General features: G+C 62.2%; 1 protein-coding gene and 1 long non-coding RNA gene across 4 annotated transcripts in view; one reads left to right on the top strand and one right to left on the bottom strand.

The window, feature by feature from the left end:
* The window catches only part of VAC14 (VAC14 component of PIKFYVE complex), an 84,500-nt gene extending 60,783 nt beyond the window's left edge, over positions 1 to 23,717 (top strand). For 2 of the 3 annotated variants that reach the window (XM_081508797.1, XM_081508796.1), the window contains exons 15-19: positions 14,573 to 14,747; positions 16,060 to 16,178; positions 17,099 to 17,178; positions 18,847 to 18,997; positions 23,099 to 23,717. In XM_081508797.1, the coding sequence (XP_081364923.1) occupies positions 14,573 to 14,747; positions 16,060 to 16,178; positions 17,099 to 17,178; positions 18,847 to 18,997; positions 23,099 to 23,261 (688 nt within the window). In that variant the 3' untranslated portion in view covers positions 23,262 to 23,717. Of the gene's footprint in view, positions 1 to 14,572; positions 14,748 to 16,059; positions 16,238 to 17,076; positions 17,179 to 18,846; positions 18,998 to 23,098 lie in introns of all 3 variants that reach the window. The other variant, XM_081508795.1, reaches the window with a different exon arrangement.
* Positions 8,600 to 14,696, bottom strand: LOC145513203 (uncharacterized). The gene is made up of 2 exons (XR_014059188.1): positions 13,984 to 14,696; positions 8,600 to 13,868 (listed from the first exon to the last, which is right to left on the bottom strand). It is a non-coding gene; the product is annotated as an uncharacterized LOC145513203 (long non-coding RNA).
* Positions 23,718 to 24,426: the final 709 nt, after the last annotated feature.

The raw sequence follows: 24,426 nt of genomic DNA, 5'->3' as shown, positions 1-24,426 counted from the left end.
CCACACCCAGGTAGGCCAATGCAGACCCGGCCCTGTGGTCCGCAGGACGGACCCTCGGGTCGTGGTGGGCAGGAGCGTTGTGGGAAGGGCAGGGAGGAGCTCAGGCTCACCCAGGCAGCGGCAGGGTCACAGGTGCATGCTGCGCGGTTCTTCCGGGGCTGGTCCTGGAGCAGCCTTGGCGTACCAGGCCCCGAGCCAGCCCCGGGCACACGCTCCTGCCTTCACCCAGGTGGCAGTCCAGTGACACAGGCAGATGAGCGACTCAGAAATGTGAGCCCCAGTGTCGTGATTCCTGCTCCGGAGGAAACGGCAGGGTTGATGGGGTCTGCAGGTTTGGGCCTGCGGGGAGGTGGGGTGCCCGGCAGCTTCAGCAGATCCAAGAAGCTGTGACCTGGATCTTATGTTTTCTCGAAGCATAAAAGTGCCCTAGTTTTTCCTCTCCTCAGGCTCAGCTGAAGCTACGCCAAGAGTTGGCTTTTAAAGACTGCCTGAAACGTGGTTTGGAGCCAAAACTCGATAGAGCCAATGCATTTGTGACCTTGTTGAAAATGCTTACTGAGGAAAATCAGGGGTGTAGGATTTGGGAGCTGGCTTTTTGTTGTTGTTGTTTTTCCTTTTTAAAATTAAAAAACAAAAAAAGCCATGGCTCTTACCCCATCCTTTCCCCCTACACTGCCCCCCGCCCCCATGCCTGAGTCCGCCAGCCCCACGGGGCTCAGCCCTTCCGCTGTCCACGCCTCCCCCACCCCAGTGCCTCTCCATCCCCCTCGTGCTTCAGGAATGAAAATACCAAGTGGGTAAAATTAAGGAGCCGGGTAGAGCCCTGGAAATTAGCCCACAGCTGTCAGTCCAGGCAAGAATCCTGTCTCTGAATTGAATGGACTGCTGGGAGCAAGCGCTCGCCACCCCACCACTCTCTCCCCACCACCCCCACCCCCGTGAACTGAATCAGAGGCCTCAGCACCCTGCCCCCTCCCTCGCTCCCCTAAGGGCTGCTGCTGTACTGACCTCCACTCGTCATCAAGCAGGCCCCTCGGAGACAGGGTCCCAGCGCCCTCCCAAACTTGAACAGCGATGGTGCTCTGTGGGAGCAGATGGGGGGGGTGTGCCCAGCATGGAGGGAGGGGTCCAGGAAAGCTTCTGGAAAGAGGTGCGGAGTCCCTGAGCCATGGAATATGAGGCACTCGATGGCAATGAGGTGGTAGGAGAAGGTGCCCCTGTGTAGGAAGAGTGTGCTCGGAAGCCCAGAGCCAGGGCGCAGGCCCCCGGCGGGGCTGGGAGTCAGGCGTAGGCCAGGCCCGAGCAGCCTGCAGCTCCCCCGGAGTCACTGACAGGCCCCAGGAAGGTTCAGAAGTCCCTCTCCACCTGCTGCAGGCGTGCGCAAGTGCTGAGAGACACCCTGACACATGGGCACTCTGGGGTGGGTGGCACTGAGACAGGGGGACTGCCTGAGGTCCCAGAGCCCCGTGCCCCACGCTCCCGTGAACGACAGGGAAGAGGGGCCCAGGGCTCGCAGTGGCGAGGACATTCACTGTCCGTCTCCAGCTGCGCCGTTGGCCTCAGACACCAGAGGCTAGTTAAGGAGCTGCTCAGCAAGCTTGCTTGACAAGGGATGTGGCTGTTAAGTCGTTCTGGAAGGTTCAGTGGTGCTGGGGCCGGCAGTGTGCTCAGATAACCTGGACTGAGTTTCAGACCTTCAAGATACGCAGACGTCCCTGCCCTGACGCGTGCGGCTCTTTCAGGCAGTTAGTCCCAGGTGCCTGTGAGCTCAGCCAGCTTGCCTCATCTATCCCCAGAGAGGAGTTGACTTCTCCCTTCCTCCTACATGACCTGATCCCCTTCCTGACAGACGAGGCCTGCCTCCTTCGAGCCCATTCCTGAGGGGCCCCCCGCCCCCCTCTGCCGGTAGCCCCTGGCCCGAACAGTTCGCAGGTTCCTGGCGTTACCTCACTTCCTTCCTACCCTTCAAGCCTGAGCCGCCGCCCCAGTCCAGTTCCTTCTGCTTCTTCTGGCACCCCCAAGCAGCGCGGTAATTGGTTTCTCAGATCTTCAGCTGTGCACCCCGTCTGTGAGTATTTCCCGGTCCCCTGACCCTCTGCAGGAAGACCCCGTGGGAAGCAGGAGAGAGAAAGGACTGCGCCTCCATTCCCCTCCCCTGCAGTCCCTCTGCCCGGACTCCTGCCAGCGGTGCCTGCAGTAGCAACAGCGTTGCCACATTCTGCCCCAGCCTCATCATGCAGTCCGAGGGCACACTCCCCCCAGGGTGGGGTGCTGGGCCTGCTGGGACGAGGCGGCCGCCCGGTGATAGCCGTCCCCACCCCAGCTCCCAAGACAAGGATCTGTGATTCCAGAGCTCTGGGAAAGTCACAGCTTCCATTTCATGTGTATGGTGTTTGGAGAAACGTTCAGACATCCCTTTACATGTTTAGTTTTCCTGAGCCAGCTGGGGGCTCCTAGGAGAGGAAAGACAGCCATCAGAGATGCACCTACAGGCCAAGCATAGTGGCAGCAGAGCAGGGAGCCCGGCTCGGGGAGGAGAGGCCAGAGAGGGAGGCAGGATGGATGGGCCTGGACAGGCATGAGCGCCTGAGGGGCTGGGAGCGGAGGGTGGCATGGCCTCAGCGGCGCCGCCTCCCAGGGCCCCCATCACCTCGGGAGGGGGCACCTCCCAGACGTGTCGGCATCCGAGTCCTGGGCCACGGTCCCCACCTGCCGTCTCCCCAGCCCATCCCTCTTCTGCAGCCCTGACTTGGCTCTGACCTCCCCCTCGGAAGGGGCATCTAGAAAGGCAGCCCCCAGACCCTCTGTACTTGAAATCGGAAGAAGGTGCTTGCTGCTGCTGCTGCTAAATCGCTTCAGTCGTGTCTGACTCTGTGCGACCCCATAGATGGCAGCCTACCAGGCTCCTCCGTCCATGGGATTTTCCAGGCACGAGTACTGGAATGGGTTGCCATTGCCTTCTCTGAGAAGGTGCTTACATGAGGCAAAAGTGATTTAAGTAGCCGTGCAGAAGGGAGGCCTCCCATGTGAGGCTTCAGTCTCAGATCTCCCCTGGCCAGGCCCTGGGTGGAGGCGCTTTCCGGCTCTGGTGGGAGGCCGGGCCTTGTCTCCATTGATAAGACTTTGCTCTTCTGCTCGGATTCTATTTCAGGAGCAGGCACCCAGTAGTAGGCACTCCTGCCTCAGAGTGGAGCCAGGCGTTTTCTCCTGCGAGGAGTATTATGCTAATCACTCCTTGCAAACAGGCAGACTCTGTAGGAGGTTTGCCTGGTTTTATATGAAACCTACGCCTTTGAAGCAAAGAGCCACCGTAGCTAAAAATACCACTTCCCAGCTGTTGATCCTCTCATTTGTACAGCACTTGTTTCCATTGTTCAGTCTCGCTGCTCCGCCTCTGAGATCTCCATGAGAGGGTCCACGATGATCCTTGAACGTGTAGGTTTCTAAATGATTTCTGTATTGCTTTAAAAGACATTTTAACCCATGTAAGATAAAAATGGAAATAACGCAGAAGAATATAGTGTGAAATGTGAGAGACCCTCCCCGGCCCTCCCTCCCCCACAAGTAGCCTCTGCTTTCCGTTTCAGGTACCTCCTCCTGAAACTTGTCTTTGCGTTTACAAACGTGTAATTCTGTTTGCTTGTGGTGAAGGTTGTGGTTTTCTGGCAGAGGATTCCAGACTCAGAGTCATTCTGCTACTTGCCCTGTGTTCCCTCACACACCAGCCGTCATTTGACAAGCAAATCCATCAGGATCCTGAGGTCGTCGGGACACTGCCCTCTCATCTTGAGGTTGCAACGGGCCAGCTCAGGGTCAACTCTCCCTGATCAAGACTGCCATATCAGGGTTGAACTCCATTGCCCATTTCTCTGTGCAGCGTCCAGACCCTGATCTGTGTGCAGTGGTGTGATGATGAGGTGCTAGGGGGACCCCTTGCCTGACACACTCTGCAGGGGAAGCCCGGGGCTGTCTTCTATAACCAAAACCCAGGACTCCTCAAGCATCTGCAGGACACTGTCCCATCTGGAACCCTTTCTCATTCTCGTGTGCTTAATCCCATCAAGATCTCCTAGGCTGGAAAGGGACATTCGCATGAAAAGCCTATTTCATGCATCTTAAATTTCTCTGAAAATGACTGATCACAAAAGGAATTTTTGCAGCCTCCTGACAGCGGGTGGAGGGGGGTACAAATAGGAGAAACCCCCTTTGCATTTGGCCACGGAGAACTGAAGCGGTCCCATCCATGCTCTCTTTGTCCCGTCCCTTTGGCTGTGACCCTGCCATCCTCCCAGCCCTTTCACTCTGATCTCTTCACATTGTCCTAGAGACTCAAGCGCCAAGGCTGCTCTGATATTTGCTCTTTGTTACCAGCAGTGGGTGTTAGCGTTTCACTTCCCAATCTGTCCTGACGTTTATCTCAGTGCCCTTTAAGTGGGCACTTGTGTAGTGGGCTACAGAAAATGATCTCAGATCATAAAACTCCATAAAACTCCCAGACGAAAAATTGGAAGGCCAGAAAGGCACTAACAGTTCCAGCTCCCTGATTGGAGGCGGTTTTCTCCTGTGGAAGCCAGATGCGGCCAGGAAGGCAGGAGAGGCGCATGTAGGGACGAGGAGCGCCATGCTTCCCCCGGGGCCGCCGAGGTGGGGACCGAGGGGAGCGCCGTGCTTCCCCTCCCTCCCCGGGGCCTCCGAGGCAGGGACCAAGGGGAGGGTGGCCGTGCTGTCCAGGCCACAGGGCTCAGCTCCATCACACCCTTCCAATGGAGCAAGTCAGGGCTGTGCACAGAGGACCAGGGGACCCTAAGGTGGGGACAGGGCAGAAACTCAGGGGAAGCCAGGACGCAGGCCCTGAACCGGTAGGGAGTGGTCGGGAGGAGGAGAGAAGCCAAAGCCTCGAGCCAGGCCCGGGCTCTGCAGCCCTTTGCTGGGCCGTGAAACCACCCCCACAGAGAGCAGCATTGCCGGGCTGGCAGCAGTTCAGGGCGGTGTTTCTCAGTCCTGACCAGGAAGCCTGTTAGGAATACATATCACCGACTCCTGGAGTCCCAGACGGTCTCCAGGTGACTCCAGTGTACAGCCGGGTTCAGGGGTCTCTAAGGGGCTGTTTCTGACATGGAGGGCCTCTTGGTTCTGGAGGGTCACTACGTGACCAGAAATTCGGGCTGGGCCAGGACGCTGAGACAGGAGGTGTGTATGGTACCCACGGGCCGGGCACTGAGGCTGCCACCAGAGAAGATGGGAACCCTTCAAGGCACGTCCTTGAAGGAGTCGCCATGGGAATGTGAGATACAAGTGGATTGCTGTGGTCACCTGGGACCCACACCACAAGGGTAGCCCATTTGGGTGAAGAATTTAAGGAGGGGGACATTCTGGCCTGGGTGGGGTGACCATGTGAATACTGGGTTGCTGGGCCCAAGTCTGGTAGCGGCATTTAGAGGGGCAGCGTGGGGGTCACTCAGGCCAGGGTGACTAAGATGGAAAGGAGGTGCTTGCCGTCTGTAGGAGCTTGAGGTCGCCTCACCAAGCAACTCCTTGGCCTGGAGCGAAGGACTAGTTTGGGAAGAACGGGATGGAATAAAGAAAGGTATGAACAGAGCAGCTTGGTAACAGGAAGGCTGGTGGAGCAGAGGGTGTCCCCAAAGCCATTCCTGGGGACGACGGAGCAGCCCGTCGGGCCCCCGACTCCTGGCACTTCTGTTACCTGCCTGCCTCATTGCTCAGAAGGTCACCCCCAGCTTTTGAGGGGAGAAGTGTCAGCAATTCAGCGGCGCCTTTCCTTACCTGTCCCCTCCACCTCAAGCTGCTGCTGCTAAGTCGCTGCAGTCGTGTCCGACTCTGTGCGACCCCATAGACGACAGCCCACCAGGCTCCCCCGTCCCTGGGATTCTCCAGGCAAGAGCACTGGAGTGGGTTGCCATTTCCTTCTCCAATGTATGAAAGTGAAAAGTGAAAGTGAAGTCGCTCAGTCGTGTCCGACTCTTAGCGACCCCATGGACTGCAGCCTACCAGGCTCCTCTGTCCATGGGATTTTCCAGACGAGTACTGGAGTGGGTTGCCATTGCCTTCTCCCTCCACCTCAAGGGACCCTGACAATTAAGGGCACATGTCATGAGGTCTGTATGCCTTAGGCATTCTGGTCACAGGGAGCTGGAGCTCTCAGGTGGGAAGAGGGGCTAACGCAGGAGGAGAGGTCTGTCCTGCCACTGACACCCGGCTGTCCGACAGAAGGAAACCTGAACTCTGGATCAGGGACTCGAGTGCACCGTGGCCCCAGCGGTGTGGCTCGGACCAGCGCTTGGCTTCAGTTTCTTGAAACGCTTGTCTCTGAGGGCCTCCGTGAGCCTGGCTGGACGCTGGCAAGGGCGTGGATGGCAGGCAGGTCCCGGGCAGGAAGCAGTATGCCAGGCTGGATGGGTGCCGACCTTGAGCCGCCTGCAGCCTCTTCCGGGCGGGGCCCTCCTCAACGGGAGGCTGAGTGTGCCCGGGGGAGCCCCCTGGGAAGGGCAGGAGCTTCCAGGGCTTCAGAGCGGAGCACGGTTCCATGCAATTCTCTTGACGGTCCCCGTGGGACCCCCAGGCCTGCAGGGCTCAGGGTCGTTTCCCCTGCCTCAGCAGTGGCTGGTCTGGGGGTCTGCTGGTGGGGTCACCCCCATGGGTTCCTTCCTTGCCTGCACTGGGCCCCCCAGCTCTGCCTCCTACCCCACCCCTTGGAGACAGGCCAGCACCCCAGCAGAGCAGACGCGGTGTGGGCGCGGGTCACCACTGGCCAGGGATGGCCATGTGGCTGCTCAGTGCCAGCCACCCGCAGAGGTAGCCCGGGGGTGGGGTGGGGTGGAAGGAGCTGGTTTGCTGATAAACTGCCCCAGGGCCACAGGAAGGTTCTGGAGAAACCCAGGCTCCAGTCCATCAGAAGGCCTAGTGATACCGGTAGCCAAGGTGCCCTCCACCTTCCCCCAAAACCATCCGTCTTCCAGAGAAAGCCCATCTGAGCCCCTGGATGAGCCGGGCGAACGGCGAGGCAGCAGCTAAGAGCTCGGGTGCCAGGGAGGGCTGACCAGATGGGGACCTCAGCAAGGCTCTGGCCTTCACCCTTGTTCTCCGCAGAAGAGGACAGCTAAAGCAACTCCTGGCCCACGTGAAGGGTTTTAGGTACCTGACAGGCCTAATATGGAGGAAGCGCTCACAGACGTCTGTTCTGTGGGGCCAATGCTGAGGAAGCAGTGATTCAGCTTCAAGGGAATCCCTGTGACCGGAGAGACAGGAACCGGGCCTCTCTCAAGGGCTGGCTGGAGTTGATTGTCATGGAGACAACAGGATTTCCCACGACGGCCCTTCTCTTTCTTTTCCTTTCCCTGGAGGGCTCAAAAGATGAAATGTTCTGAAGCCATGGGTTCTGAAGCCATGGGCTTCACGTCCCAGGGTTTGAGGGTTGGAACCTGGAGAGACGGCCCCCAGGGGCTTCCCCCTCGTTCAGTGGTGTCCCCGGAGCCTCTGGCAGGGGGTCGCACCCCTGCCGCCTAACATGCCTCTAGCCATGTTCAGGGCAAGCCCCCTGTGGGACGGAGGTGCAGCCTCCTTTCTAGGACACAAACTCGGACGTTGTCTGTAAGTCAGCCCGCCTGACTCCCTGGGTGCCCGAGCACACAGTTCTCAGTGCCAGCTGAATGCCACGCCAAAGTGACCCGGGCCACCCTTCCCTCCTGTCAGTTAACTTCTGGCCCACAAGTATCCGTCTCCCCATTGCCCCCAGCGGCCCCGCCTGATGGGGCTTCTTCCCCCGGGAAGCTGAGGTCAAGAAAGGAGACGTCCCCAGGGAGCGTCAGGGGCCAGCGCCGCGGGGTGCAGGCAGATGGTGGGGACAGGCCGGGCGGGCAGGGGGCCAGAGAGGCGCTTAGAGCGGGTGGGATCCGGGCTTGAGCAGGCTGCTGCAAGCACATGGGAGACGCGGGCCAGCGGGTCGTGCGGCGCTGCCTGCTCTCCTGGGGACAGATGGGAAGGAGGAAATGGAGGTCACCTCTCCCAGGCTTCCCTCGTAGCTCAGTTGGTAAAGAATCTACATGCAATGCAGGAGACCTGGGTTTGATTCCTGGGTTTGGAAGATCCCCTGGAGAAGGAAATGGTAACCCACTCCAGTATTCTTGCCTAGAGAATCCCGTGGACAGAGCAGCTTGGCAGGCTACTGTCCGTGGATTTGCAAGAGTCAGACATGACTGAGCGACAAACAGACTTCTCCCGGCTCTTCCCCCTCTCTCCTGGTCCCTAGAGCAAACCTCGAGCCTTGAGAGAGGCCCTGGCTGCCTCCAGGAGACCACTTGGTTTTCTCGGCCCCTCTTGCCCTAAGGAGGCCTTCCCCGAAGGTCCCAGGATGAGCCCCACTCAGGTGTCTGCCCCCAGAGCCTGCCACATCCTCTGTGACAGGATCAAAAGAGCTACGTGGACTGAAGCCCCTTCCTTCCCGTCCCTCTGCCTCTCCCCATCCGCCTGTCTTCACCCCCACTGCACCGATTCCCAGCAAGACCCAGAAAAACAAGTCCTCGTTCCCTCTGCTCCCACCACACACACCCCAAAAAAACTTCTCAGTGTATCAGCTGCATTAGACATGATGAATTTTTAAGGCATGAGTTGGCAGGGTTACCATGGCTGCCTCTGCCCTGAGGGGCACACTGCTGAGGATTGATTGAAATAAATAAAACAGATTTACAACTTTCATACTTGGGAAGCAGAGAGCTGGAAGGGAAGAGAAGCTGGGGGCTGTGCGGGGAGGAGGCAGGGAGCTTTCTGAACTTCAGAAGGGAGCCCATGCCTTCCTTCCCCCATTTGAATGTCTGTGACCTGAGAGCCGCTTTCCCTTTAAATTCCTAAAGGATCCCAGCTGTCAGGACAGGGCGGGAGGGCCCTTTCCTGTGGGAATGACTCTGGGCTCCGTGTTCCCTGTGCTTGACGTTAGGCTGCGCTTCAGAGTTACGGCTGTGGGGCTCCCGCAAAAGCGTGTTCCGTTGGCCTTGGACCACCGAGGGGCCGTAGACATGGCCTAGGGGCCAAAAGGGAGAGGAAGTGAGGGCCTGGCCCTCTATGCACGGCGCTGGCAGTTGGGGATGAAGATGAAGAGGGAGGCCCAGGCTAGAGGGAGAGAAGGCAGGGGCTCTGGGGAGACAGCCCGCCGGCCCAGCCCTGAGCGCTCCTCAAAGGCGGGCTCCACCTGCAGTCTCACAGGGAGCCTGACTCAGGACGCCTGCCTGGTCACCTCCCGCAGCCCCCGAACTCGTGGCCCAACATACCCCCTGCCACGGGCCACACCACCCCCGAAGACCTGAGCTCACAGGTGCAGTCCCCCCAGCCGAGTCCCTGGGCGGGAGACGGGGTGCCGGGCAGGCTGGATGGCTGGCAGAGACGGAGGCGTGATGGACCCGGCGGGCAGCGCTGGCGGAGAAGGTGGAGGCTGCCTCCGTGAGCATTCAGGGCAGATTCAGAGGCTGCGGACAAACCTGTCCGCATCGGGAAACCGTTGGTTGGGCCCAGCCAGACAGGAGGCGCTGAACGTAGTCACTGGCCTCGCCTGTCCCCCGTGTGGCACTAGCACAGCGCAATTCCTCAAGGTCTGGAGGGGCCTGGGAAGGCCTGGCCCCCGACTCCTCGGGAGGTAGGGGCTGTAGGGAGCTGCGGCAGCCCCGCTGGGCCCAGGACCTGGCCACTGAGGCTCATGTTGAGTTCTCTGTTCGTCGTGGGGCAGTGAGCAGGGAGGCGAGTGAGGGTTGAAGCAGGAACAGACTGTACTGATAGTTGCTGGGGGAGAGGGAGGCAGTCCCCACGTTTATGCCTCTCTCAGCAGCAGCGTCCCCTCCAGGCCAGCTGTTCGGTGCCGTGTGCTGGTGGCCATCCATCAGTGCAGGTAGCTAGTGACTGGGGACACTCAAGAATGGGAAAGCCCTCCAGTCTCCGTTTCCCCTTAAGCTTCTCTTGAACCCACCTGATGCCAGTCCCACGTCCCCGACTAGTAACCTTGGGCTGACTCGCCAGTGGGGTGGGTTGTGCCCACCGGCTGGTCCCAAAGCCGGCACTGTCAGCCCGGGTGGGGGACACCCCTGGGCCCTGCAGGCTGCTTGCTCACCCAGCACCTTCTCTTCACGGATCAGACATACTGTCTGCTTCAGCTTTTCTGCAAACAGCCAGGCCTGAGAAAGGAGTGGGGAGGGACGGGGAGGGCCGAGCGGCCGCCCCCAGCACCCCTCGAGAAAGGATGAGCTCACTTCGGGCTCAGTGTCAGAACCGGCAGGGCCGGGTGGCGGGGGCGTCGGCATGCCCTGACTCGGGGACAGGCGCCAGGGAGACCGGAAGGGAGCCCGGGGACCCGGGGAGGACTGGCCGACAGCGTGGTGGGGGAGTTGCCTTCGCCGGTCGTGTTGCCTTCGCCAGTCGTGTGTTTGGAGGGTGCAAGGGAGTGGGGTCATGGGAAGAAAGCTCCGTCTTCTCCCAAACCCTCATGGCTGACTTCAGATTTCCCAGAGCGCGGCGCAGCAGGCAGCAGGATGCTTCCCCCAGGAAGCGTGCCCGTGCTTGGGCCCCTGCTCCTCCACGCGGGCCTGGCCCCCAGCTGTCCCCACTCCATGCCCCCCTCCTCTGTGCCAGGCCATGCCTGCCCCCCGGCCCCCTCTATCCCAAAAGCAGTGGGCCTCCTCCCTCTCTCAGCACCCCCACTATCAAGACTGTCTCCCCCAGGCACCTGGCCCAGTGCACCACCCCCAGGCCCACGGGATGAGCCCCGGGGGAGCAGGGCCTCTTCTCACCTGCTCTGCACACGGCCTGGGAGGGAGGGCAGGGGTCTTGGCCTCCACACTGGGACTTGGCCTTGCCCAGCTTGGTCGCAGTCCCTGGAAAAGAAGCGGCATGTGGGACCTTCCCGCACCAGGACAGAGCGAGGACCCGCGGCCTCAGGGCTTGACCCGCCCTTTCCAGCCCGCTGCCAGGCCGGTTGAGGTCTTCTTCCCGCCCACTCTGGCCCATGGGTTACCTGAAGCAGGGGCTGTGGGTGGGCGACAGGCTGGGCCCAGGGGAGCACCTCCCACCGCGGCTGGGGCCATTCGAGGGCAGTCTGGCGGGTGCTTGGCCAGTGTTTGTGGTTGAGGGGACAGTGATGAGGCTCACACCAGCCCGGCAAGCAGGCAAGCGTGGTATGGCCCCCTGCGGGCGGGCTCAATCCTGAGCGCCTTCCCAGCCCCAGCGCCCAGCTTGGCCTTTTGAGGCTGCCCCTCTCTGTCTGTGCATTAGGGAAAGTGGCAGTTCCTCTTGTGTCCCCAGGGGTTTCAGAGCCAACGGAAGGTAGGCTGCTCACCTGGGAGCTCCTGTGAGTGACACAGGGTCCCCCGCGTGAACTTGGACCTGGAAGCACAGGACAGCGGTCCGTGCCGCAGCGGGCAGCTGGAGAGGAGGGCAGAGTGTCCTTGGGACCCCAGGGCTGCGCTGCAGGCAGCCCTGGGACAAGTGCAGGTGGACCCCTGCTCTCTTCGGGCCCAAAGGGGGCCTCCAGGCTGTGGCCTCCTAGACCCCACCCAGGTTCCCTCCCAGCCCACCTCTCTGCCTTGTCCCCGAGTATTTTCCAAGCTATTGTCTCATCATGAATAGCACGTTAATGTGGGTATTAAAAACTACGGGCAAATGTTTAATGCTCACAAACTGTGTTCCATTATTGATGCTCTGCTTGAGGGCCCGGCAGGAAGCACAAGCCTGCGGGGCCTCCACGGAGAAGTGATGACGCAGCAGCCCCATGAGGCCGCCAACTGTCAGGCCGCTCACCATGGGCTCCTAGGAGGCAGAGTGGGGAAGGGAGCTTGGCCCCTGGGTCTGAACCCGCCCCTCCTCCCCTGCGGCAGTGCGGCCCCTCTGCGTGTGTGGGGTGCAGGCTCCATGGGGTCTTTGCAGATCCCTCGGGGGGAGCCTGGGCCGCCTGTGCTGGTCTTGCCACAAACTCAGGGTTGAGTGAAAAGTGGCCCCTTCTTTTTGGCCGCGCTGGGTGTTCGTTGCTGCACACAGGCCTTCTCTGGTTGCAGAGAACGGGGCGCCTCTCTAGTTGCTGTGCGCAGGCTTTTCATACGATGGCTTGTTTTATTGTGGAGCAGACTCTTGGTGCACAAACTTCAGAAGTTGCCGCCCAGGGGCTCGTTACTTGTGTCTTGAGGGCGCTAGAGCCTGCTGGCTTCGGTAGTTGTGGTGCACGGGCTTAGCTGCTTTGCAGCGTGTGGAATCTTCCCGGACTGAGGATTGAACCTGTGTCCCCTGGCAGGCAGATTCTCATTCACTGCGGCACTAGGGAAGTCCATAATTAGCACTTTTTAAGAAGCACCCCAGTTGGGGCACAGAGGGTGAAAAAAGAAGCAGGGAGTCTGATTAGAAGGTGGCTTGCAATTGAGCAGGCAACAGAGGGCTGACCAGTGGCCCTGGGCAGGATGGCTGAGACGGGCCAGGAGGCAGGCGTGCGCTGAAGGCAGAGCCCTGGTGAGACAGGCCCCGAGGGTCACGGAGGACTCCGTGGTTTGGGCTGCAGCAGCTGCGTGGGCACTGATGTCCCCTGAAGGCTGGGGGCATGAGTCAAGGGGGAAACCAAGAGGTGTGCTGTGGCCCCGCCAAGCCAGAAGGGTCAAGCGGGCAGGGCAGCCACCAGGCAAGCAGTGCCCATCCAGAGGCCACCAGGGCTCGAGAGGCACGTGTGGGAGCCACTCATCTAGAGATAGCTTTGAAGACATCCGCAGGACCAGACACGGCCACCAAGGGTGCCAGCCAGAGAGAGAGCTGAAGGCGACTGAGAGCCCCGAGGAGGAGGGCGTGGTGGTGACGCGGAAGTACTCAGAGCGCTCTCCTGTCCCTGCCCGTCTGAGGCCCCCTTGCGCTCGCAGCTTCTTAGGGATGCCAGGAGGCCGTGGCGCCCGCCTCCGCTCCTCGCCACCCCCTCGCCGGCCCCTCTGCACCCTCCCCGGCCGTCCTCTGGCTGCCGCAGGCCCCCCCAGGCCTATGGTCCCCAGGGAGAGCTGCCCGGCAGCGGCTTCAGCTGTCAGCCCCTGTCCTGGAGACGGCGGCAGCTGCGGGCGACAGTCACTTGTGACCGTTTGTCAGAAAGCACTCCTTCCCCCCGGCCTGCCCTCCTGCACTGTTTCTCTCCCACGGCCCTGGAGAGGGGGCCCGTCTCAGGCTAGGAGGGCCGCGAGGGGACAGGAAGCGCTGTCCGTGCTCTGCCGAAGGGCCACTCGTGGTACCAATGCAGGACCCAAGCAGAGGTCCCGTCCGCCACGCACCACGCACCACACAGGCTGTCAGGAGTCTGGGCAGCTGCCCTCTGAGCCACCCCCGCTGTGCAGGGAGACGTCACCCCCAGTTAGAAGGTGGAGAAATTGTCCCACAGACACACTGGGTCGCACAGCTGGTCAGGAGCACTAGGCTCGGGGGCCATGGCCCATCCTCCACCCGCCCCACCCGCCCCCACAATGGCAGGGCCCTCCCCATACCACCCTCCAGCCCATCCTCCCAACAGCTGTGTTTCCATTTCTTTGGTGGTTTCTGGCCCAGGCCTGCTGGTTCCAGCTGGGCCTAGGCTGGAGACGGCCTGCCTGCTCTTTGCGCTTCGTGGTTTGGCCTCTCTGTTACCAAATGCTCTGGGATTTTTCTGGAGCCAGGGGTGGAGAAGAATCTTCTCCAGTCTGGCCCCAAGGCGTGGCTGGTATTCGGAAGGAAGCAGGAAGCCAGACCCCGATAATGTTGAGTTTGGTGTATGTTCAGTGACCGAAAGCAGAGATGTTAGAGGCTCATTGGCTCCAAATGGGGCTCATTTTGTTCAGCACCTTTGAATCCTCAGACCCCTGTCTCCACAAGCCTCAGACCTGAAACCAGGAGTCAGGCAAACAGACGTTGACCCCGGATGAGAGGGAAGGGGGTGCCATGCTGGCACCGGCCCCCAACAGGCAGGGCTCAGGGGCCACACCCCACATTTCTTACCAGCCTTTGCCGACTCCTGGGTTTGCTCCTCTCGCTTCCAGAGGCCTTGAGATTCCTAGACTCCCAACAGGAAGGCCTGCTTGTCCCCCCAAGGCCAGGCCTCTGTGGGCAGCTGGCAAACCAGGGAGGTCGATAGGCTTCCCCAAGCCCTGTCCTTGAGACCTGGTGTCACTGTTGACATCACCTTGGCCCAGGGACCCAGGGAAAACTGTTTTCTTCCTCTGTTCTCTGGGTTCCAAGTTTTCCCTTTTATAAATGGAGACTCCTTCCCAGAAAGCCTGAGCCTTATCCCCGCAGCTGTCTTTCTCAGGATTTCACATTCTGGCCTGGGGTGGAGGGATAAATACAGCCTTTGGGGCTCTGGAGTGCCTGGGAGCCATGGAACCAGCTCCACCATGAGCAGCCCCCTTGGGCCCCCCAGGGGCCCTGAAGCCGGGGGTCCCGCCGCAGGCCCAGAAGAGAGCAGGTTCCCTTGGGGGCTGGAAGGTGAGGGAGAGGGCACCGAGCCTGTGGCCCAGAGCCCCTCCCCCCCTGCAGGCAGCTCTACCTCCTGCTGCATATGGAGAGCATCTTCCTCTCGCCTCCCCAGGCAGCTCTGCCTCCTGTTGCACGCGGAGAGTATCTTCCACTCGATGGCAGACATCCTGCTCCGGGAGGAGGACCTCACGTTCGCCTCAACCATGGTCCACACCCTCAACACCATCCTGCTAACCTCTACTGAGCTCTTCCAGCTGCGAAACCAGCTCAAGGACCTGAAGACCCCGGTACTCCTCACCCACGGGCTCCAGCCAGCATCGTTCACGTGTGCATGGGCGCGGTCACGCCAGCCCCCGCCTCGGCACCCAGAAGTTGGCGGGGAGGAGATGAGGATGCAACCCAAGGCCTCCCGGTCCAGTGTCAATATGGGTCCCCTTGGGTGGGCTGCATGTGAGTGCCCGCCACGGGCGTGAGTTTCCTTGGAGCTGCCCGCCGTGAAGGGCTCTGCCATAGAAGACTGGGGACCCCGCTCCGGCGTCTGTGTGCCCTCCCTGACACCCCACCCCCGCCTGGCCCTGCCCCCTTGCACACAGAGTGGCTCGGGTTCTGAGCCCACCTTACAGGCCCGGTAGAATCATGCTTGTTGGGCTGTGCCACCCGGTCAGGGTCGGGCCTGTGGATACAACCCCACTGGGGGTCGGGCGTCCCCACTATCCTCACCCTCCTCCTTGTCCTGGGCCCTCCTCTCCCGCAGAGAGACACATCTCTGTCAGCCGTGGTGTCACGGTGCTGTCCGGCCCAGGTTTTGAGTGAGGACCCACCAAGGCCTGTCAGAGAGATCAGGGAGGTGCTCACCATTCTGCCAAACCACTCTGGGGGACGTGGGTCAAAGGCCTCGCTCGGACTGAGCTGCAGAGGGTCCCTGGGGTTGGCTGTCGTCCAGGACAGGCCGGCGGCTCCGGGGCTTTCATCTGGGTTGTGGTCATTACCCTCCCAGCTCAGACCCTCCCTGCGCTGGCCCCCTCTATGGGGTCTCCAAGACATCCAGGCCTGTGCCACACCCCTGCCTCCCTCCTGTAGGATGTTCCTCAGGGCAGGGGTACTCCCTAGGGTGGGCTCAGCTCCAGGTTTCAAGTGCAAGGTGGGCTGTAGAGGAAGGAAGAGGTGGCTTTGAGGATGACAGGAAGGCGCTGCCCGGGAGAGGAGGCAGGGCTCTGGGCAGGCTTCCTCCCCGCCCACACCTGGCACCCTCGCTGCCCCCCAGGCCCGGGCCATGGAGGGCTGGGGAAGGTGATTGCTGTTATTTGCCGAGGCAGGAGCGCCAGCACAGAGGACAGGCTCGCTGCCGGCCAGGCCCTCGCAGCCACCACCACGTGGCTCTGTGGGCCAGGGAGGAATGACGGGGTCTGAGGAGGAGCTGTCAGCGCTTCCTTTGTGCCCGCTCGTCCGGCTGGGCTGCCACACACAGCCCCAGGCGCCCTGCGGGGCGGGGGGCACAGAGCCGGGGGGGGGGAGGTGCCGGATTGGGGGCTGGGGGTGGGCCCCAGGCGGGGGCCCTGGGCAGGGTCTGTTGACAGCGCACACCTCCTCACCCTGCAGGAGAGCCGGAACCTGTTCTGCTGCCTGTACCGCTCCTGGTGCCACAACCCGGTCACCACCGTGTCCCTCTGCTTCCTCACCCAGAACTACCGGCACGCCTACGACCTCATCCAGAAGTTGTATCCTTCGCTCACCATCCTGCCGCCCAGCCTCAGGGGGCCGGTCGGGGCCAGTCCCAGTGGACTCCCCTCCAGGCTCCCCTCCGGGCCTGTGGCTTCAGGACCCGTGAGGCACAATGAAGGACGCATCTGAGGAAACGGGGTCATCTGGCGAGCTGGAGGTTGGGATGGGTGCATGCGTAGGTGAGGATGCCCAGGAGAGAGGCAGGGCGTCCTCAGCCCGGGGATGGGGCAGGGACAGAAGGCCTGGAGGCGGGGCGGTTGTGTGGTAGGAGGAGTTGAGCTCAGGGGCCTTCTGGGGCACAGAGCCCAGCAGAGGACGTGCCAGGGAGAAGCCTGTCAGGACCGGTCTCACAGAAGGGCATCCGCGGTCAGGCTTTGTTTGAAACAGTGTGAAGCAAACCAGCTTTCTCTGAATGCGTGGTGTGTGCCCTGGATCAGACAGCTACGTAGGAGGCAGAACTGGCCTCCTGCTCTGAGGAGCCGAGAGCTGGGGTCAGGAAAGAGGGGCCCTGCAGTGCCTCCGCTGAGGGTCCGCCGCGGCCTTGCCCGGCTCCCTCAGGCGCCCGCGCCGTCAAGCCTCCGTCTGCTCCTCTGCCCTGACCTCAGGCACTCAGGCAGGAACGGGGCCTTGCCTGACCCAGCCCCCCCTGAGCTGCAGCCCAAGATAAGACCCCTCAGGGCCTGGCGGGCGCAGAGGGGAGCTGCCGGAGCAGGACAGAGCACAGGGGGCCGCCCTCGGGCTTCGTCTAGAGGGGCGGAAAGGCAGCGGGAACAGGCCGCAGTCCTTTGTGTCCGATGCTGCTCAGGCAGAAACACGGCCTGAGCCTGGGAGCTAGGGCCTGGGGCCCCCAGCCCAGCCCCTTAAGAGAGGCAGGCTGCCCTGGCCAGCGGTGAGGCTTCCTTGACCACCCTCCCAGTGGGGACCTGGAGGTCACCGTGGATTTCCTCACGGAGGTGGACAAGCTGGTGCAGCTGATCGAATGCCCCATCTTCACATGTGAGCGTGCGCCGTCCTGCAGGGAGGCCGGTGGAGCCAGGCTCCGAGAGTGGCTCTCTGCCCCTGGGGAGGGAAGGGGGGTGGGCGGGTGCCCAGGGATGCTTCTGGAATGTCAGGAATGTGAGAATGGGAGGAAGGGGCTCAGGAGGCCGGCTGGAACAGGGCATCAGAACCTGCCTGTGCACTGGCAAAACCCACCTGGGGCAGACAGGGCGGCCGTCGGGGGTGCTCTCCCAGGCACCCAGGGCCACCCCCTCGTCCCTGCAGAGCAGAGCTGGCATCTGCCAGGAGCTGATGGGCAGGCGCTGAGTGTAACACCGGGGCTGAGTGTGCAGGAGTGGCAGCTGGCCGGGGTGAGCGCAGCTCTTGGCGCCTTATCTCATCCAGTGCCTGCTCCCCAAAGCAGGCGGCTCGGAATGCAGCCCATGTGCTTACGGTGTGGAAGCGAAGCCTAGGGGCAGACCTGCTGACCACCAGCTTCCTCCCGAGCCCAGCACCCAGGCCCCCTGCCTGGGCAGCGCCCCTGACCTAGCCAGGCCAAGCCCATCGGCCTCACCCTGGAGCCCAAAGGCGACCCAGGGGCTGCGGGCTGCCCCCCCATCCAGACAGAAGACAGCTTCTCCACAGCCGCCGTCACAGTGACAGACACACGCGCAGGAGGGAGACCCTGTTCCCAGCGGAGGGCATCCTGGACTGACATTTCACTTCCTCAGAGGCCTCCCGGAGCAGCCTGGCCTGTGCTCCCCTGACGGCAGGTCCACCCCAGCCCTAGAGAAGCCACAAATGTCTGTCCAGGCCCAGGGCTTTTGTGAGGGGAGCACAGCAGAGTGGTCCACAGCTGGCCCTGCCTAGCCCCATTCCAACCCTAGGTGGCCTCAGGCCCTGTGGTGACTGGCTTGGCCCCCAGCCCAGCTTCCCCAGGGCCAGAGCAGGGACGGGGTTGGAAACCGGGACCGGCATCGCTGGGCCTGGGGTGAGGGGAGGGGCGGCTGTGCAAGAGCCGCCCTCCTGCCGCAGCCTGGCCCCAAGGCCCGCGTGGAGCTGCCTGGGCGACGTGGTCTCTCCAGAGGCGCGTGGCTTGTCCTCCATCGAGGATCCTCGAGACGGGGCCTTAGACACAAGAAAGAAATGAGTGATTCCCTGGAAGGGCTCAGGAGAGCCGCGTGGTCCCGTTTAGTTGGGACCGTGCTGGGCAGGCCCCAGGTGCATCCCTCCCGTCTGGCACAGTGTGGGCAGGGCTGGTATCTGAGGCGGATGTCCAAAAGCGTCCACCAGACACTCCTGGGCTCAATGTGTTCAGTCATACACGAAAGCGCTTTCCACCCTGCCCTCCCTCAAAGCTGCCCCAGCCCAGCCTCTCTCTGGCTACCCCTGTTTCCAGCACTCTGTGCCACACCTGTGGCACAGGCCCAGGGGTCCGTCACACTCTGGCCCAGGCCCCTCAGTGCCAGAGAGCAGTGGGTGTGGGGGTGGTGCCAGGCTGAGGTGACTGTTGGGAAGGTCGGACAGCAGGCAGGGAAAGGCTGATTTCCTGTGGTCACGGGGATGGCTCAGACACTGCTGGAGGGGGCGCAGGCGTGACAGGAGCCCAGCCACCGGCCTGGCCCTCCTGGCTGGGCTGCGGTGCCATCAGAGCCCTCCTGACCCCTGCCCTCTGCCCTCCCGCAGACCTGCGCCTGCAGCTGCTGGACGTGAAGAGCAACCCGTACCTGATCAAGGCCCTGTACGGCCTGCTCATGCTGCTGCCACAGAGCAGCGCCTTCCAGCTGCTGTCACACCGGCTGCAGTGTGTGCCCAACCCCGAACTGCTGCAGACCGAGTGAGTGCCCGGCCGGGGGACAGGGCTGGCGCGTCAGGGGATGAAGGGTGACCTGGGCCCTCCTTGACTTCCGCCTCACACCTCCTGTCACTGTGTACACTGTTCGCCTCACGGCCACTTGCCTGTAGGCCTCCCATTTCCACATCAGAGCCCCTGGCTGGGAGACTTGGCCCTGTTTACAAGGTGGTAGGTAGTTGGGTTGAGTTTATCAGAAAGTTTGAGCGCATGCTGGAGTGACCCAAACAGAAAGTCCAGGGGGAGGAATTTGTGCCCCGTTTCGGAGCCTGTGTCCCCTGGGGCACATGGGTAAGAGAGCTGCAGGGGTCCCTCCCAGGCTCAGACAGCCCTCCCCGCCACGTGCAGCAGAGATACAACCCTGGGCCACGGAGTGCCCCGGGACTCCTCGGACCCTCCCCACCCCCCAGTGAGGAGGGAAGCAAGGGTGCACCCATGGCCACCCTGCTCTCGACCTGTCCACAGACAGCACAGGTCTCAGGCTGGCTGCCTGGAGAGGCCCCACACGCCAGCCTCCGGGGGCGTCCAGACTCCCACCCTGAACCCACGGCTGGCCCGGCCCCCAGAGCCTGTTGGGTCATGTCTATATTTGGTAACCCTTAGAGGCTTTGCCTCATCCACAGGCATTTGGCATCTGAGATGGAAAATTTCACTTGTCAGGTCGCCATGGAAACAAGCAGAGCCACTGAGAATTTTTACGCTGAGTGGAGCGCACCCAGCTTGCACCAGATGCCCTGTGCGCCTAGATTTCCCTCCCAGGCTGTGCGAGCCCCTCGACAGGCCAGGCGCCTCGCTCCTGCAAGAGGACAGGGGCCTTTGCCCTTGAGGGGGATGCAGGCAGCCTTGAGATGCCCCTGTGCCCCGTCCTGCAGGGCCTGGGGCACCACCACCCCGACCTGAGCTGGGCTGTCCAGGGGCTGGACGTGCAGTCCCCGATGGGGTGTCTGCCTGCCCCAGGCCGCTTGGGGGGCTGGAGCCCCAGGCCAAGACCCAGCTCCTGCGCACCGTGCCCCTCTCCCCAGACAGCGGCAGGGAGGGCTGGACTCTGTCCCAGCTGCTCGTGACACCGTTGGGTGATCCTCAGGAGGCAGCGCTCAGCGCTCGGGGTGCCCCGGTGGGCAGGAGCAGCCACGGGGTTAGGTGTGTGTTTTATTCTCTTGGCCAGAGCACCTCTGGCTGCTAGGACTCAGAAAGGCCCTGGGCCTATACTGTGCTTTGTTGGCCTGGCCTCTCCTGGCCTCGCCAGTGCCTGATGGATGTTAGGGTCACCCTGGCAGCCACTTAGGAGGGAAGGTGAGAAGGAGGCAGGAAAGGCTGCTTGCCTGTGACCTCTGGGCCAGGCCGCAGCCCTTGCGCTGCTGAAGGCTGGTGCCTCCTAAGAGCTCTGTCGGCTACATCTTCTCGCATAGGGAGCATTCTGTGAAAAGGAAGGAAGGCTCCGATCAGTAGGAGCCCTCCCCACGGCAGGGTAAGGCAGGTCTGCAGGTGAAAGCTGGGAAAAGGAGGCTTACCCCTGGTCTCCCATGGTCAGTGTCAGCACGTCTGGAGCCTCCGGGCTGATAGATGGCTCACAGGCCTGGACTAGGATCTGGTCCACACTCTGCTGAGGGTTTGCTTTGTGGCCTCAGGCCAGCCCCAGAGCTAGTGAGCACTGGACTAAATGGATCCGTAAGGGTCTCCCCAGCCTTCAAGGCCTTGGGTTCCCAGGCTGTCTTTGCAGGGACCCAAGAAGAGCTGCCCTGGAAGAAGGCAGGGAAGAGTGGGCGAGGAGGGGACCTCAGGACCAGCTGGGGGAGGTGGGGGGTGCTTGCCGGCTTAGGCTCAGAGACAGCTCCGCCCTGGAGAGTCAGCCCTGCGCGGGGCGGCGCTAGGATGACAGCAGCAGGTTGCCCAGCAGGCCCACGAGCAGGAACCAGCTGGAAGAGCCTCTGCTCCTTGCCCCCCGCAACCCCTCGTGGACTGAGGGCTCGGGGACCCTGGCCACTGGTTCAGGCTTCTGGGCCATTGTCTCCTCTGTGAGGCAAGACAGCGCCTCCGAAGCAGAAGCTGGTGACACTCACCAGCCAGGAGCCGGCTGACAGGTGCGTGGTGGGGTGGCGGGAGAGAGGGCTGGCCTCGGGTTCTGGAATCCCAGCCCTGGGCTGCTGGCCGGGTGTCCCCCAGCCACTCGCGGCCTGAGGGTCGTAAACATACAGGAACATGAAGGGCTGAGCAGTGGCCACGCCCTGGACTGGCAGGGGGCAACCAGGGGGTGAGCCTCATTCCCAGCCTCCGTGTGGGAGGAGCCCCTGCACCCCCAGACACAGCCCTCCCTGCTCCCAAGACCCCAGGCCCGGAAGGGTCTGCCCGCAGGGGGTGAGTCACGGGAGGGGCAAGACTTGCTGCCCTCGGGCCAGCCGCGGGAGCAAGAGGAGGCCCAGCCCCCCACCCCCACCCACCCGGCCACATCTGTGCACAGCACGTGGGATTTGCCGTCGCTGGCATCTCCTGGCAACCCCTAATCTCAGCCCCTCTGCATCTAATGCAAAGAGTGCTGGGGGGAGGAGCACACAGACCATGGGTGCCCGGCCTCAGACGATGCACTTCGGCATCATCTCTGGCCTGCACGTCTCCCCCTCTTCCGTCTACATGGGTGGGGTGGCATTTGGCCACCCCCTGGGGTCAGGGCTCCAGGGTGCCCCTCAGCCTCCTCAGAAGGGAGAGCTGTTCCCTTGTGGCAGTGACACCCGGGCCTCAGGAATACTATGCCAGGGATGTCCCTTCCACTTTCCCAGGGGAGCGGAAAACTGCAGCCAGAGTCCGGAATGCTGCCCGCAGTCTGGCCCCTGAGAGCGAACCCAGCCCAGCTCCTTATGAGCTTTGCTGAACCAGTGTTGCCCAAGGCCCAGGTCTGGGGGGAACTAATAGTTCACCCCAGCAGAGAGCCCCGCAAAGGCTCTGCCTCGCCGGAGGCAGATCCATGTGGTCCGGGAAGGATCTGCTTCTGGACTCTGAAGCCCGGAGGCCCTGGTGAAGGGCTCTCATGACGACTGTGGGCTCAGCGGCTAGGCAGAGAATCTTTGGGCCACTGGGCCCAGGAAAGAAGCGGCCATACTCCAAGATGTTGTCAGGTCGTGTGTCTTTGTCAGGAAGGGAACAGGCTGAGTGGGGGTACGGGGCTGCTCCAGATGGCAGCCCAACCATGGGAAGAGTTCCCACTGCCCCTGGTCCTGGTGTGTTTTCAGAGGCGCCTTCCAGGCTCTGCCCATCGGCGGGCTGCACTCCACCAGGAGCCAGGTCCGTCAGTGAGGGTTCCGTTTGCGTGAATCACTGTTGCAATTCCCCCAAGTGAGCTGAGCTGCTGGGCCCCAGCCGGCCTTACCTCAGAGGGACGTGGTTGTAGTCGCAGTGGCCACCCGTTGGGTACCTAGGCTGGGACTGGACACCAGGGCAAGTTCCTCCTGTCACGTCTGGTATCACAGCTGTGCAGTGCACAACCTGTGCTACAGTACAGAGCAGCTGGGACAGCGCTAACAAGAGGAGTTCTCAGAGGCGTCAGCTGCCCAGTGGTGAGACCAGCTCTCCTTCCCCAGGGACAGAGAGTGACTGCAGGCCTCTGGGCCCCAGAGCTCAAAAACAGATGTCCTGCCAAGTGGAGGGCCAGTAGACCTCGGCCATCCCTGTGGTCCCTGGCCTCAGCCCTGCCCCAAAGAGAGAGCCAGGCCGCCTCCTCCCCCTTCTCCCTGGACCCTGTTCCAAGCCCCAGCTGGCTTCCTGGCTGGCTGCTGGCCCTGGCTTTCACCCCAAAGGGAGCCACTCATAAACAGGAAATGCTTCCCGATGGGATGCCTGCTCTGGGCTCCGTTGGCAGCCCACAGGCTGAGGGCCTCATCCAAGCAGCAGTGTTGACTGGTCCCGCCCGCTGTGGGGGAGGGGGTGCACCCGAGCGCTTCCCTCTTTGGGGCCAACAGTTGGGAGTTTGTTGGGCCTGAGGTGGACACATGTTGCAAGGTCGGGCTCCACCAGCCTGTGGCCGATGCTTTCCCCTCCAGCAGCCCCCACGTGCACTCAGACCCTGACGCTGAGCCCTTCTGCTCCTTTCCACAGAGACGGTCTGAAGGCGGCACCCAAGTCACAGAAAGCAGACTCGCCAAGCATCGACTACGCGGAGCTGCTGCAGCACTTCGAGCGGGTCCAGAAGAAGCACCTGGAAGTGAGGCACCAGCGGAGTGGGCGTGGGGATCACCTGGACCGGAGGGTGGTCCTCTGACGGCCTGGCGTGGAGCCGGGCCCATGGAGTGGTGCCATGGCGTACTTGGGGTCTTCAGGCCTTCTCCCTGCGGAGCCCAAGGGTCTGCCCCAGGGGCAAAGCTGGGCCTGGCCACCAGCGCAGGGCAGGGGAGTGGCCTGGAGGCTCTGACCACCAAGCTCCTCTCACAGCCCAGCCCCAGGCCCCCAGCACAGTCAGCTGCACTCTGGCATTCAGACAGAGCTGGCTTCCCACCAGGGTGGGGCAGCAACCTCAGACATCCCCGTTTTCTGGAATCGGGTTCTTTCTAATGCCCTCTTGTAAAGAGCTTGACCCCCCAAGCCCACCAGAGCTCTGACCTCGTGCAGATGTGTGTACATACACGTATACGCATCTGTGTGCACATAGGGACCAGCACAGAGATCCGTATGAGTGACACACCCCCGCCCCAATAAAGAAGTGACCGAAAATCCTCCACCCATGCCTGGCCTGCTCCTTCCCACGAGTGCCCGTCCCGCTGATGCTCAGCTGCCCTGGGACCTTGCTGCTGGTCCTAGAGACCTATTCTTGTGCCCCCAGGCTTTGGGAAGCCTCCGATAGGCCCGCTGATCTCCCAGGTGGCTCTTGTGGGTCTCTGGAGTAAGAAAGGCCTTGGGTGGGCTTTTCCCCAGAGCCCCAGCATAGGCCCAGGGTGGGTTTCCCTGTCTGGAGTCTCCAGGACAGGAAGACAGGCTGAACTCACCATGGCCCCCGTGCACACACGCGTCCTCCTATGTGTGTACCCCGGGAGCAGAGGGGGCGAGGGCCCGCCTCTGTTCTGCTGGTCCCGCACGGCCCCGAACCCTGAGGAAGGAGGTTGCCTGAGGACCGGACACCACTATCCCCAGAGGCCCGTCCTGGGGCACCCCATGCAGGTGGCATCAGTACTGGCCCTACTTGGAGCCAGAGAACTTTCTGGAGGAGCGTCCAAACTCCTGTGCCTGGGGTAAAATGTCCCAAGGCGGGCGGCCTCCGGGACACCGTACGCCCCTGCTAAGTGTGGTGTATCCATCCCACGGGATGCGCCCCAGGATCTCAGCTTGCTCCCCTCTTCTGAAAGCGCGGGAGACACACACCCCCGGCCCTAGACCAAAGGCTCGAGGCTGGCGGTGAGCCCCCTTCCTGGGGCGGCACCCAACCGCCGGCC

The sequence above is a fragment of the Giraffa tippelskirchi genome, chromosome 7 (genome assembly GCF_054371585.1).
Source record: "Giraffa tippelskirchi isolate mGirTip1 chromosome 7, T2T-mGirTip1v1.2.pri, whole genome shotgun sequence".
NCBI lineage: Eukaryota > Metazoa > Chordata > Mammalia > Artiodactyla > Giraffidae > Giraffa > Giraffa tippelskirchi.
The sequence above is the reverse complement of the archived record's forward strand: the minus strand, read 5'-3'. Positions and strand labels throughout refer to the sequence as shown.